The sequence below is a fragment of the Podarcis tiliguerta genome, assembly GCF_965153285.1.
Source record: "Podarcis tiliguerta genome assembly, chromosome: 9".
NCBI classification, from domain to species: domain Eukaryota; kingdom Metazoa; phylum Chordata; class Lepidosauria; order Squamata; family Lacertidae; genus Podarcis; species Podarcis tiliguerta.
In genome coordinates, this window is record NC_139542.1 from 5,826,117 (window position 1) to 5,841,307 (window position 15,191).

The 15,191-nt window shown below is 46.2% G+C and overlaps 1 protein-coding gene across 4 annotated transcripts in view; it reads right to left on the reverse strand.

The window, feature by feature from the left end:
- Positions 1 to 2,768: 2,768 nt before the first annotated feature.
- PTPRA (protein tyrosine phosphatase receptor type A) overlaps positions 2,769 to 15,191 on the reverse strand; it is a 78,930-nt gene continuing 66,507 nt past the window's right edge. For 3 of the 4 annotated variants that reach the window (XM_083398329.1, XM_083398328.1, XM_083398327.1), the window contains 7 exons: positions 14,413 to 14,506; positions 13,530 to 13,606; positions 12,459 to 12,593; positions 10,034 to 10,159; positions 8,265 to 8,416; positions 7,262 to 7,397; positions 2,769 to 6,394 (listed from right to left, as the gene is read on the reverse strand). In XM_083398329.1, coding sequence (XP_083254455.1) covers positions 6,320 to 6,394; positions 7,262 to 7,397; positions 8,265 to 8,416; positions 10,034 to 10,159; positions 12,459 to 12,593; positions 13,530 to 13,606; positions 14,413 to 14,506 — 795 coding nt within the window. In that variant the 3' untranslated portion in view covers positions 2,769 to 6,319. Of the gene's footprint in view, positions 6,395 to 7,261; positions 7,398 to 8,264; positions 8,417 to 10,033; positions 10,160 to 10,929; positions 11,353 to 11,501; positions 12,594 to 13,529; positions 13,607 to 14,412; positions 14,507 to 15,191 lie in introns of those variants that run through there. The other variant, XR_014501818.1, reaches the window with a different exon arrangement.

Genomic DNA, 15,191 nt, shown 5'->3' on the forward strand with positions numbered 1-15,191 from the left:
CCCTGAAACTAGCTGCAATGGGATGAATTCAACTTATTTCTGCCATTTGTTGTTGTTGTTTAGTTGTTTAGTCGTGTCCGACTCTTCATGACCCCATGAACCAGAACACGCCAGGCACTCCTGTCTTCCACTGCTACCCGCAGTTTGGTCAGACTCAAGTTTGTAGCTTCGAGAACACTATCCAACCATCTTGTCCTCTGTCATCCCCTTCTCCTTGTGCCCTCCATCTTTCCCAACATCAGGGTCTTTCCCAGGGAGTCTTCTCTTCTCATGAGGTGGCCAAAGTATTGGAGCCTCAGCTTCAGAATTTTCTAGTAAACTTTGGGAAGGAAAGCTTTGATAAACCTAGAGCTGCTTCAAACACAGGAAATCACAGAATTGTCGAGTTGGAAGGGACCCAAAGGGTCATCTAGTCCAACCCCCTTCAGGCTTGAACCACCAACCTTCCGTTTAGCAGCCAACACTCTTCTGACACACCTTTGGGCTTGGCAAATGATCAGTGGCAAGATTAGTAGTGTACACTCATTCGACACTGGAAAAATAATCCACAGGAAGATTCTGCTGGAAACGACATGGTCCTGGCTTCGCCATGTTGGGAATCAACTGCAGTTATGTGAAAGCAAGGCTTCAATGGAGCCTTAGGAAAGGCTGAGCTCTGGGGCTTTGTGCCATCGGCTGTTCCTTACCTTGAAGCAGCAACTCCCGCTGGCTCTTCTGGGAAATGCTTTGGAGACCACGAAAAGTAAAAACCAGGACACCTCGAAAGTATATTTGTACAATTACAATAACACCAAGAAAACAGACGTTTTTACACCTTTGAAATCACGGACGTTACTGGGCAGCCCTAGGAGAAGCCAGCTTCCAATCTGGGTTTTTACGTGGTGCTTGTTGAATACACTCTGCTCCGAAATGACTTTTTAATCTGGACCCAAATTCCAGTGGGCATGGATAGCCTAGGCGTGGTGAAAAGGACTTGCAAATCTGGGGTGCATGTTGATGCCTGGGATCCTTAACTCTCTCTCTTCCCCCCAAAAGCCGTATCACACTACTATCAAGGTTTGCACCCAAGGTGATCTGGCTTAACCAGTGATTTAGGGTTGCCATATCTCCTCTTTTTCAGGGGTATCATTTCTGTCCGGACGAATTTTTAAAATTTGCAAAAAATATCCGGGATTTGTTTGTTTCTCCTTTCCTGCTGGGCTGCCTCCTTCTGCTTCTCCTTTATCAACGTGATTGGGGGGAAGAGAGAAAAAGGAAGGTGTTATGAACCACTACTTAATAGAAGGCTTACTTCTGTGTGCATTGGGGAGGGAACGTGAATCAGCCAAGGATCTTTCTTGCCCGTTTATTGGATTTTGAGGTTCTCGTTTTGTATCATCATCCTGTATATATATCACAGCTTCTATAGCTTACATATAGCAGGGGTATTTAAAATGAGCATCATTATAGCCACCCGTAGTCAAAAGTAGAAGTAGGCAAATGTGACCATTCTCAGTCTGACCCTTATGTTTATGTTTCCCTCCCCTTATGGTTTTGATCTATGGGTTACTTTTAAAATGAGGCTGCATTTTAACCTTCATTTTAAATTGGCTCTCCCCCCCCCCCCCCCGTTATGTTTTTACAGTGATTTTACTGGTGTTAGCCGCCCTGAGCCCAGCTCTGGCCGGGGAGGGCTGGGTATAAATAAATTTATTATTATTATTATTATTATTATTATTATTATTATGCAGCTGCACGATAGGTGGCAAAAGTCTCTGTCCTTCTTTGCCAAGACAAATGCCACTAAACTCTTTCCAGGTGAGAGATCTCTAGGGAGCTCTAAGTTCAAGTCAATGTTCTATAAATCCATTCGGGGAACAGATTGTTTGAAAGCTGAAAGTGGTTTGGGGAGAGGTCGGCTTCAGCTCAGGCCAGTGGTTCTCAAAGGGTGTGGCAGGAGAGGACAGCAAGGTGTGGCGATTCAAGGACGATCAAAGAAACATTTCAGTGTAGTATAGTATCGAAATATGTTTTTATTTGCAGAATATGAATAGGTATCTTTTCAAAATGAGAGCTAGAGCGATACTGAGGACAACATTGTTGTGAACAGGGATTTTCAACTTGGAGGAATATGAAAGACCAGAAAAGAGAAAGGTTTCTTTGTGTTGATGTGGATGTGAGAGTTTGTCTGTCTCAAATCAGACAGGATATAAATGAGATTACCTGGCACAAGCAAGCTCACACCTCTCACTGAGTTTGTATACGTGCTTAAGGTACATATGTAAGAGGCTCGTTTATAATTATATTTTGGGAATGGTTCATGTTCTTATGTAGCTGCATTGCTTCATACTTTCTGGATATCCAATGATCATATTATAAAGCAGTTGTGTTATAAAACAACTGTTATAATGTTATGTTATAAAACAAGCACTGCTAGTTGTTTCTTTTTGTTTTCCAATGTATTTCTTAGGATTAAAAAGCAATGGTGTGCATGGGCAAATCTTTATTTTGAAAGTGTGTCCCAGAGGAAAAAGTTTGAGAGCCACTGGATTAAACCCTCATAAGGCCCAGACAACAGAAGGCCAGCCAGTGTCTAAGAGCACACAGGGGTATTTTGGGGCTTGTTAGCCAGCACACTTGAAAACGAGGTGATGGCAGTCAATGTATCCTAATGAACGAGGGTTCAAACGCCAGGCCATTTGGCTTATCGTCCCGCCAGAACACACCCACCCACACCCAGGACAATGTGACCCACATTAACGTTGCTGTAAAAGAAATACGCAGGCCACTTAAAAAAAAAAGCATTTACTTAGTCAACAAAAAATAAATACAAGATATTAAGACATTCAGAATGAAGGCAGCATGGAGTTACAGCTACTGAAAACAAACAGAAGGGAAACGGCAACTTTTGCTCTGGCCTGCCTCAGCAGCCCTGATATATTCATGTGGCAGATCTGCGGGGTGGGGGGGGGGCAGCGTGTCATTTTTGGCACATAAGGGCTTTGCCCCTAAAGCTAAGACACCAACTGCGTGCACTCGCAGCAAAAAAAAAACCACAATGGCAGCAGATACTGTTTTAAGCAGCATACAGACACCACGCTCTGAGCAGCTGTACGGTTGCATCCTAGGCAGGTGTTTGTTCTGGGCAGAAAGTGCCCTGGCAAGACTTTGCCCCAGAGGACTTGAGGGCACAAGTTGGCGATGCGAGTGGCACCATCGCACCTGGATTACGAGGGGCACACCGCACCAAGACCTCTTTTTTTAACACACCTATCCCACGGCCACACCCTTGCTGCTTGGGGTTAAACAGGCGGTATATATTGCCATATACTAAGTCAGACCGGTGCTGTATCGAGGCTAGCTTTGCTTACTCTGGCTGGCAGCAGCGCTCCTATGTCCCACGTCTTAAACAGCTGGCAATCCTTTTAGTAGGAAATGCCAGGGTTGTTTCAGGGGCCTCATGAATGCCAATCACAGGTTCCCCCCCACCATCTCTTAATGCATGTAGCTGTTCTTCCAACAACCTACTTAGCCTTGTGAGCCACTTACGCACGTTCCTTTGAAAAGCATGCCACCTCTGTGATAAACGTTCTGTTAGAAGAATGCCATGTGGAAGCTAACAGGAGTCGGGAACCTGTGGCTCCCCGTATGCTGGTTGCCCACAAGAGGTGTTGGAGCTTCCAACTTCCACCAGACCCATCTCCAAGCCAGAGTCAAGGAGCAGGGTGGAAACTGCAGCCTTGCAACATCTGGAGAGCCACAGATTTCTGCATTCCTCGTTTACAAGGGCACCAAACAGGGTGGGCACAGCTGCACTGACTGCCAACTTAAGATGGTGGCCTAAGAATGCAATGCCTTGGGCCCCTGACCCTGATCAGTTACATATATTTGCAAGAGCCTACAAAGCTCTCTTCAGTCCTGCAAGAAAAATAAAAGGAGACCAATTATGGATGCTTGCTGGTTCTCCTACTTATGCCACCTGGGGGAAATTTCAGAAAATGAATGAGATTGGCATCAGGCTGGCGATGTTGGACTCTCCCTCAAAATGGCTTTTGGGCAGCTAACTGGTAAGAGCTGCTAAGCAATGGGACCAAGAGTCCTAAAGCATACATGGTGCTTCAAAAGAATAAAAGGAACTCAACGGCTTTTGGAGATCATATCTGGTTTAGGCCAAAATCTGATTGCCAATCAGTTTGGCCACTTACAGGAGACGTTTTAAGACGCATTCCTTGAGAAGGGTAGAAGCAGCAAAAAAAGAGAAAACTTTGTAAAGCCACGCCAGTGAGAAACTTCCATTAGCTTCCAAACAATTTTTTTATCTTAAAAACAAAACCACCTCTTGCAAGCTGAGCACGTTCCAAAATAGCCAGAGACCACGTTCTGATGCGATTCGGCAAATCCCAGTCGCATCAGAAGAAGCCAGCATGTTTAATGGGATGTGTCAAAACTGCATCACACACAGAGAAGGTGCAGAACGAGCTGATCGCGTGTCTTTTACAACAAAAGTGGGCTACATACACCTTACAGAGCCAGGAACAAACACCTCTGGTCAGTGTTCAGGCAGATGGCTCATACTTTTACATCAGTTCGGTTCTCCCACCCCCACTTCCCTCTTTGCAGAGAATTTGCATCTCAAATGTACTATAAGATGTGGGTAACTCAGCCACCATCCAGTCTATTCTAGTGGCAGAAAGTGAAAGTGTGCTTGGCACTTTATATATATATTTTTTGCAGATAGACAATAGGATACATCTACTATTTAAGCCATGTATGAATATTACACCAAATAACCCCAGACGTTTTTATATGGACTCGAGGGGCTGTGTTATTCACATGTTGTAATAAATTTGTGATTTGTAAAAAAAAAAAAAAATCTGTATAGTAACTTTTAAAACCCTCTCCCTTGCTTTGAGCTGGATAGGACTGCGTGTGGGTTGTGAACAGACTCACCTCCCAAAGCGCTCTCTGCCACACTCGACTGCTTTGCCGTCTCTGCTTAGATTGATGGCACTCACAACTCCTGGCCTTTTGACGGCAACGAGCCATTAATTGGGCCATGCATGTTAAACATGCACCGGCCTGCCATCACCCTAATGTATAGTCATTCATGTCGGCCTAAGTTGGTAGGGAAAATGTGGAATGCTTAAGACGATCTCAGATCCAGGCCACAAAAGTCACTCCTATCTATTTATTGTTGAAATTTATATCCTGCTTTCTGTGGAAAAAAAAAATGTTCACAATGGCTAAGCACTCCACATGCTATGGCCAGGTGGGACTCCTAAGCAATAAATGGGCGTTCAGGCCTGTGAAGACTGCAAGGGATCTCCTTAATTCTATTTCTAATGCCCGGCTATCTTGCCCCAAGTCAAGGATGCTCTTTATGATTATCCTACCCATCCCCTTGAAGGCGAAGGGATGGAGGTCACGCTTTTCCCACAGAGGGGGGCTGGTTGGTCCCTGGCAAACCAAATGTAAAACAAGATGAGACAATACCTCAAGAATACCACGATAGAGACCTGCTTCCACACAAAAATTGGGATGGGGGAACAAGAGGCCGGACTGGTCAAGCTATTACCAAAAAATGGACACGGGAGCTGCATTTGCTTCAAATAAAAGTTGATGGTTTTGCAAGGAGGCTCCTCAATTCCTATCCCTCCCCTCTTTCTCCAAAGCTGAAGAAACCTGGGCCCAACCCAACGGGACCCTCTGCTGCGCAAACCCCACCGAAATGAATGGTCGGATGCTGCACAGCTTAATAGTGCTTTTTAATGGCGTTGCGTTAACGGAAGAGCAACTTTCCCTTCCCAACGGCTATTCCAAACATCATGATACTCCAGCTATAGGGGTTTGTTGCTTCAACAGCAGCCCTCAAACCCAGAACCCTGCAGGGCGGCCCAGTCTTCTAAGTTAGGGAGAGAAAAAACCTTGATCTTGAACACTGTACTTATAAGCCACTGGTTTGTTTGTTTTTCCTTTTAAAATAAAAGGCCGATATGCAGAATCTCTTTTGGTTTTTTGAAAGGCTTTACTCCCTCAAGGAAAAAAAAAAAAGATTTACAAAACAAAAACAGCCTGCATCAACTCTCCAGGAGAGAGATTTGACAATATTAATCCAAATATCACGCTATTTAATTCCCCAATAAAACATTGGAAAAAAAGTGCCTACAATCTCTAACACTTTTGCTACATATAAAATCTCCAGCTAATAGGAATCTTATGGTACCAACCCTCTAAAACAGTTAAGATATATACACATTTTTTTGAGGGGCAGGGGATATTAACAAACAGAATATTACAAAGTATTAAAGAAGGCAACTCTTCTGTTGGGCGATTTTCATCTTCACTTGAAGTTGGCGTAGTCTGAAAAGGCGTCAATATATTCCTGAACCACTTTGTAGCAGAATTCGTACTGTTCCTGGAGATTAGGCAGAAAAGAAAACGCTGAGTTGGTCACGGAACGAATCGTCACTCTTCAGAGATGCTGTGGTCGCAAGGGAACCTGCCTATTAATTACAGGATGACCAAAACCAGGTACCCCAATGGCAAACGCTACTTTCCACAGACCATCTAGCTCAGCCCTGTCTAGACCAGTGTTCTTCAACCCTGATTTGACAGATATTGTTGGACTGAAACTTGCATCATCCCTGAACACTGGCTAAGCTAGCTGGGGAGACGGAGACTGTAGTCTAACATCACCTGGTGGCCCAAGCTTGAGGGATGCTCAGTCTGAACTGACTGGCAGTAGCTCTGTGAGGTTTTTGACAGGTGTCCTCTCCAGCCCTACCTGGAAGCGCCATGGGTTGGAGCTGGGACCTTCTACACACAGAGCTTGCACATCACCACCACAATTCGATGTCCGCTGGCATGGACCGATCAGCGGATGGCTGGCGGTTGGAGGGTTTGACCTGGATGATGTTTTGGTTCCCCCAACTCTAAATTTGTGGCTTTGAGCAGAAATGGCCATTTCCACAACCAGAAGCTGATGCTGGCCATAGCAAGAGGCACTCTAGCTCAGTGGCAGAGACCTGGGGGGCGGGGGTAAGAGGGCTTATTGCATTCAGGCCCTGCTTATGGGTGCCCCGTGGGCTATGGTCTGATGGGCTAGAAAGTCTTTGTATCCCAGTTCCTTAGGCAGGTACAAGAGAGAGAGGAAAGAGATGGGGCTCTGATGGGCAGGAGGGAATGAGAGGAACAGCTCACACTTGCAGGAGGGAATTTCTTGCTGCTCCACCCACTCAGCCACCCAGCCTCACCCACTCCACAAACAGCAGCCCACGCCTACCAGTGTTTGGACCATGTGCGGCCTCTGTAACCTCAAACTCTTCACTGTCTGAAAGACATCTAGAATTCCTTCAGCCTTGACTCTCTCCAAAACAGTGCCCAACGCACAGAAGGTCCCTGTTCGGCCGGCTCCAGCACTGGGGGGGAAACAAAAGACAAAACAACAACACACCTGTGAGTGACAAACACAGGCCTTCCTGTTGCCTGAACCGCTCCGCTGTCAAGCAGCTCTTTCTGACAGTAAGAGCTGTTGACGGGAGACTAGATCCCCCTTAGAATATGGTGGCCTCTCCTTCCTTGGAGGTTTTTAAGCAGAGATTGGATGGCCATCTGTCAAGCTGAGATTCCTGCATTGAAGTGGGGCTGGGCTAGATGACCCTCGGGTACCCTCCAACTCTACAATTATATGATGGAATAATTATTATTATTATTATTATTATTATTATTATTATTATTATTTATACCCCGCCCATCTGGCTGGGTTTCCCCAGCCACTCTGGGTGGCTTCCAACTGAATATTAAAAACAAGACAGCATCAGACATTAAAAACTTCCCTAAGCAGTTGTCTTTTAAAAGCAAAATAGTTGTTTATTGCCTTGACATCTGCTGGGAGGGCGTTCCACAGGGTAGGCGCCACTACCAAGAAGGCCCTCTGCCTGGTTCCCTGTAACCTCACTTCTTGTAGCGAGGGAACCGCCAGTAGGCCCTTGGCGCTGGACCTCAGTGTCTGGGCCGGACGATGGGGGTGGAGACGCTCCTTCAGGTATACAGGGCTGAGGCCGTAGACCCCATCTCCTGATCTGTGGCCCAAGGGAAATACTGGCACCAATCTTAACAGTGGTTACTGTCTAACCAGGACCTCAACCCAATCCCTGGCACCCTTAGGAGGCGTTGTGGCAATGCCAGCAACTTCATGCAACGTACTCCTTGCCACGAAAGCGCCTCTTGGGTAGCATGTTTTGCCAATTCTTGCTGCCCAGAAATCTCGCAGCCCGTTTGATTACCTGCAGTGCACAGTAATGGGGTGGTTTCCGGACTGTTGCTGCTGCTTCTGCACAGCTGCAATGATGTTGATCATTCCTTTTCCGTCAGTGGGGATGCCCACCTCCGGCCAGCCGTGGAAGTGGAACTGTCTGATCTGCCGGGTTTTGTTTTCCTGGTCAGGGAAAAAAAGAAAAGAAAAGAGAAAATCTCAGAAAAGCCCGAATCTGAATCCAGGCAGACCCGGGGATGGGGGTTCCACTGTAACCTCTGGAAACTGTCAAGTAGGCAAGCAATAGCAAGCTTGCTCTACTCGCTTTGCTAACCACATTCTTGCTGCCTGGTGAATAATATTTTTGGAGGACTGCTAGCATCCTGAGATGCATTTGCAGGAGGAATTAAAAGTTATCTCTCCAAGTATAAAAATCGGGTATACAGCAAGAAAAGCACGTGCCCTTAACCAGGCTACATACTCCTAGGACAGAGCTCTCCAAACTTTTCATGTTGGTGACATGCTTTCTGGACATGAATCATTTCACAACACAGTAATTCAGTCTTACTAGCAAACCAGAGGATAAGCTAACCCCCTTCCAGCAAAGGAAGCGTTCGCACAATGCGCCGACACACTAACGTGTCGCGGTACACAGTTAGAAAAACTCAGCCCTAGGAGCTAACAAAAGGGCTTATTGTTGTTTTTTAAAAAAATATTTATACTTTTAAAGTTTATACATTTCACTAATTTTACAATCCTTTGGGCATTTCAAAACTTGACTTCCTTCCCCCCCCTTTCTGCTGTTCCTTAAATTTTATTTTTAATATCTTCTGCATATCCAAATCAACTTAATTTGCTCATTTATTCATCTACTTTCAATAGATACTCCTATGAAACTGCTGGTTGTTACAATAATCCTGCCAATGTTCTTATCGGTTTACAATTTATCTGTAAGCATTCAATAAACCATTTCCATTCTTTTATAAAAAGTTTGTTATCTCGATTTCTTATCCTTCTGATAAGTTTCTCCATTTCTGCATATTCCACAAGTTTTTGAATCCATTCTTCCTTTGCTGGGACTTCTGCTTCTTCCCATTTTGGGGCAAGTAGCATTCTTGCCGCTGAGCAAAAGGGATTGTTGATAGCAAAGGACTACGAGGGAAACCTTGGCTCCCATAAGACAAAGCAGCATTCTGCATTAAGTGGAGATGGAGAGATACAAAGGCTTCCCCGTGACTGGTCAAAGGCCTGGAAACGATGCCTTATGAGGAACGGCTAAGGGAGCTGGGCATGTTTAGCCTGGAGAAGAGGAGGTTAAGGGGTGATATGATAGCCATGTTCAAATATATAAAAGGATGTCACATAGAGGAGGGAGAAAGGTTGTTTTCTGCTGCTCCAGAGAAGCGGACACGGAGCAATGGATCCAAACTACAAGAAAGAAGATTCCACCTAAACATTAGGAAGAACCTCCTGACAGTAAGAGCTGTTCGACAGTGGAATTTGCTGCCAAGGAGTGTGGTGGAGTCTCCTTCTTTGGAGGTCTTTAAGCAGAGGCTTGACAACCATATGTCAGGAGTGCTCTGCTGGTGTTTCCTGCTTGGCAGGGGGTTGGACTCGATGGCCCTTGTGGTCTCTTCCAACTCTATGATTCTATGATTCTATTACTATTTTGCATCTCTGGAGCAGGCAATAAACAGTCACCGTTTCCCATTAACACTGGTAGAAGGAGAAGTGTAGGACCTGGGAAGTCAAGAGCCACCATCACATCTCCCAGAATGCACAAGTTGCCCCAGCACCTACCCTGGTATTTGATACTAGCAGGTCCCGGACTGTGTAACTCTCACATTCCTCCTCTTTCTTCAACTCCACAGTTATATCTCCATAGGACACAGAGCCGTCAGAAGGCCAATACTGGGCACATTTCTCCTGAGCAGTCAGAAAGCAGGCAAGACAACAAAGGGGAAAGCAGTTAGACAGACAACATAAGGATCCATGAGAATCCTTCGGAAAAACAATCTCTCAAAGGACCTGCTGATGGCATTTTACCATTGTACTGTGGAGAGTGTATTAACTTATGGTCTGTGCGTGTGGTTTGGGAGCTGCACGGTCAAGGGGAAAAACAATGCTGTCCAGGGTTGTAAAGACTGCGGAGAGAATAACTGGGTGCACTCTTCCCACCATGGATCAAATCTATGCTTCCAGGTGCTATAAGAAAGCTGCAGAGATAGCGCAGAATAGTGTGCACCCCGGAAATGATCTCTTTCAGCTTCTGCCTTCTGGAAGAAGGTACAGGGTTATAAAGACTAGGACTAGCCGCCTGAGAAACAGTTTCTATCCAAATGCAATTTTGGTTTTAAACGCAGTGTAAGGGATTGTATTGTATTTTTAAAATGGGGTATCAGAGTTTTTAGGGGGGTAACCAGGCTGGGATAGCAGGCTTGTTGGTTTTGAATGTCTTTTGTAGATTTTTTTTTTCCAATTTTGTTGTTCTGTATGGAACAATGACAATATAGATTATCATATTGTATCCTCTAGAACAGTGTTTCCCAACTTTGGGCCTCCAGCTGTTTTCAAACTACAATTCCCATCATCCCTGACCACTGGTCTTGCTAGCTGAGGATTATGGGAGTTGTAGTCCAAAAACAGCTGGAGGCCCAAGGTTGGGAAATGCTTCTCTAGAAGACCAAGCATGAGTTCCTCCCTGGCCTCCTTTCTGCCTCCCCCCCACCCCAGTTTTCTCAGGAGGGGGAACACGTGACAGTTCTGAGGACACCAAGGGTCTTTTATAAAAAGGGCAGCCTGGGACATATATCGCAATGCTGAGAATTCTGAACACAAAGGTATGGGGACAGGGACCAAGCCTGCATAGGTCTTCTTGCTAGATGCAGTGCTTACCTCATTTATCCTCTTGCTGGCTGAAAAGACATGACGAACTGATGAATCTGCCTCATGCCCTGCCGAACTACTGCACTGCCTACCTGAGAAGTGGCTGTCCAAGGTCTCAGGCAGAGGTCTGTCTTAGACCCGCTGCCTGGGATCCTTTTAAGGTACAGGTGATGGGGACCAAACACGAGGCTTCTCACACCCACAGAGTGTGCTCTGTCACACTCCAAGAAGGGCTCCAGTGGCGTAGCGTGGGGGGTGCAGGGGGGGGCCGGCCGCACCGGGCACAACATCTGGGGGTTAGGGTTAGGGGGCGCAAATCCACGGGTTAGGGGGCGCAAATTACTTGCCTTGCCCCGGGTGCTGACAACCCACGCTACGCCACTGCAGGGCTCTACAGTTTCTCCCAATGGTTGCGTAGCAGGAGAGACTGAAGCCCATTAAAGGGTTCAGCATCTTTGACGCTGAGCAATAATGCAATTATTACTGCAATGTGTTAAGGCAGTTAGGAAGCTTTAGCTGGTGCAGAATTTGGTGGCCAGGTTCCTCACTGGGGCAAGACGGTTTGAGCATCTCACACCGATCCTGGCCCGACTGCACTGCCAATTAGTTTCCAGGCCCAATTCAAAGTCCTGGTTATAAACTATAAAGCCTTAAATGGCTCAGGACCGCAATATCTCAAGGACCCAGACTCTGTGTTCATCACCTGAAGCCCTTCTTCGTGTGCCTCCTACATGTGCGGTCCAGAGGGTGGCAACACAAGAACAGGGCCTTTTCGGCAGTGGCTCCCCGTCTGCGGAATGCTCTCCCCAGGGAGGTTTGCCTGGTGCCTTCATTATATATTTTTATGTGCCAGGTGAAAATGTTCCTCTTCAACTAGGCCTTGGGATGATTAATATTCTACAGCCTTTTAAATTTTTCTGTGCGAAGGGGGGGGGGGATTATTGTTTTCCTGCTTGGGTTACACTTATTTACTTGTTTTTATCCTGTATTTTATTCTGTGAACCTCCCTGATATCTTATGATGAAGGGCAGTATATAAATCGAATAAATAAATAAAATTGTTGGAGTTAAAGGTGTTTTTTTTATAAAAAAAAACCCCAAATGGGAGCTATGCTCAGGCTTGAGTGTAGAATGCAACACTTTGTACTTTGTAGTGCAATTTATCCAGACAGAGGAAGACCAGGGGCATATATATGCACTAAGCAGCTCAAAGTGGCTTGTATATGGTTGACCAAAGGCAGGCTTAGAGGACCAGGCACACTGAAGTTTCTACATCAGAACTGCACCACCTGCCTTCAGGCTCCCTGGAGACAATTCTTGCCCACTTCCCATTTGCTCACCTGACCCCTTTCTTCCAGCTCAGTCAACATAACAATGGAGCAGGACTTCCACTCCCAGATCATCCTCCAGAAGTCCTCTGTCGTGTGCTGGAGAGGGCCTTGGCTGGCTATGTAGGAATCCTTTTGGCGATAGCCCTGGAATTTCAAGACATGGTTACTAGGAAGGGACGCAGCAGCGAGACTGGGCATACCCAAAGGCCAGAGAAATAGCTCCAGTAACATCTAACAACTATATATATATATTCTCTCTTTCTTCCTCCCTCCATTCAAGAAGAGGACGCAGAGAGAAAGGAGCTTAGCCACTGGAATGTGCCCAGCAAAGGCAGGAAATTGAATTCCCAGGTAAAAGGCCTACCAGTCTTGAAAGGGCTTTACAACCCAGATACTTGGCAAGTAATGAGAGGAAGGATGTTAAATGGGGCGAGAGCTGATGCAGTTCTCTGCTTAACATTGACACAGACTGACACCACAATACAGAAGACCACACTACGGTAATTAACGCAAGCTTTGTCAATCTAGAATGACCATGGCTCTGTTTTCCTACAACAATCGTGGATTAGACTCTCCATCCCTCCTACGCCATTGCTGCTCTTTGAAAGCCACCCTGGTTGCAGGAATGTAATGCACGTAATTGATGCCTGGAGGAGACTCTTGAGAGTCCCATGGACTGCAAGAAGATCAAACCTATCCATTCTTAGGGAAATCAGCCCTGAGTGCTCACTGGAAGGACAGATCCTGAAGCGGAGGCTCCAATACTTTGGCCACCTCATGAGAAGAGAAGACTCCCTGGAAAAGACCCTGATGTTGGGAAAGATGGAGGGCACAAGGAGAAGGGGACGACAGAGGACGAGATGGTTGGACAGTGTTCTCAAAGCTACCAGCATGAGTTTGACCAAACTGCGGGAGGCAATGGAAGACAGGAGTGCCTGGCGTGCTCTGGTCCAGGGGGTCACGAAGAGTTGGACACGACTAAACAACAACAAAAGAGGATGTGCACAGTCCCAGGATCAGGGAGCTCTGGGTGCTAACAATTTTATGCATGAAGTGCAGTTTCTGTTCTCCAACACTCACATCAATAAAGGAGGCATTCACGTAATCCGTGTTCTCTTCGCCCCTCTTCACTGGAATGATCACCCGGTTGAACTCGTCTACAGGAAAGACCAGGCAAACAAGGCAACAATTTTAGAAACATTTGGCAGCATGTGTTTATAATAATAATAATAATAATAAATTTTATTTATATCCCGCCCTCCCCAGCCGAAGCCGGGCTCAGGGCGGCTAACAACAATTAAATAATCAAACAATCAAATAATCAAACATTCTAAAAACATTCCATTATAAAAATTAATTACAGTCAAATTAATGGCAACCGTTAAGCAAATTCTGTGCAGGTTGCCAGAGGAGGGAGTCAGGCTGGGCCCTGACCAAAGGCCTGGTGGAACAACTCTGTCTTGCAGGCTCTGTGGAAAGATGTCAGGTCCCGCAGGGCCCTTAGACGAAGATATTGGGTCTGAAATACTGGAGCTCAGAAGAGATGGGTTTCCACAGCAACATACAAAAGTGGAGCTGTATGGCTTCACAACAGAAATGCAGGGAAGGCATACAGAATGGCAAAAAATGGTCCCTCGCATTCCAGTACTGAACTCCTTAAATATTTTGTAAGCAAATGCAGATTGGATGTAACTAAATCAATTTTCGTCTCTGTAATTGCAAATCATGATACATTGATATGACATTCACTCCCTCTTCCAGCAACTGCCGCTACTGAAACCTTGATCACAGTGGCTCTCTCTTTCCCCCAGCCCTCTCCACCTCATCTTGCTACTGCCGACACAAAAGCCACTTCCTCTCAAGCTTCCTCCTGCTGCTGCTGCTGCCCCACAAACAGCAGCAGCAGCAGCAGCAGCAGCTGTTCCTCAGCTGGGCTTCCCTCCCTGCAGGGCAGGGCACTCACATGGAATTATCTGCAGCACCCGGTTCTTCTTCATGTTGGCCGGCAAATTGCCCGTTCTCATCTTGTCGTTCTGAATTTTGATCGAGGTTAGTTTCTGCAGAGAGAGGTTGGTGGAACGTGAGCCGCACCAAAAGTATCAAGGGCACATACCTTATGGTTCAAAGCATGGGCATGCACGAGCTTCGCAGTGGGGCAGCCAGCAAGGGCACATACTTGCCCATTATGTTAGATGTGTCCATTGCATTGCACTCAAAAAGGTGATGCAAGAGCAGCAGATACGCACTCTCACACACAACATGCCCTCCCTCCCTCTTTTCTACTCCATACACCAGAGGTCACCAATATGGCACCAGAGGGCACCACTGTGCCCATCAGTATATCCCATGGCACCCACAAATGGTACTCTTAGGAACCCATAATGTATGAGAGACTGTGTGCTCTTGTGGCTCAGTTACTGTTTGAACTGGTTTGGTCTCTCCCACACTGAATATGCCACCTTGGACATGCCCACAGTTCACTGGCTGCCATGACTGGATCCTCACCCTCCCTCCCGTTCTGAACAAAGAAGAGGTGCAGAGTGCTTCAACCTGTGAGCAAGCGCAGTGGTGACTGGTATAGGTACCTTTCCCCCATTCATAGGGGTGTGTATCATACTATTATGTGGCTTCTTCTTCTTTTGTGCTCTTTTAGATGTGGAAGCCGTAGCCCCATAGTAGCCATTTTGTGACTGGCACCCAAGGCACTTTCTCAAAATTCCAGGTGCGTTCACAATTCTAGAA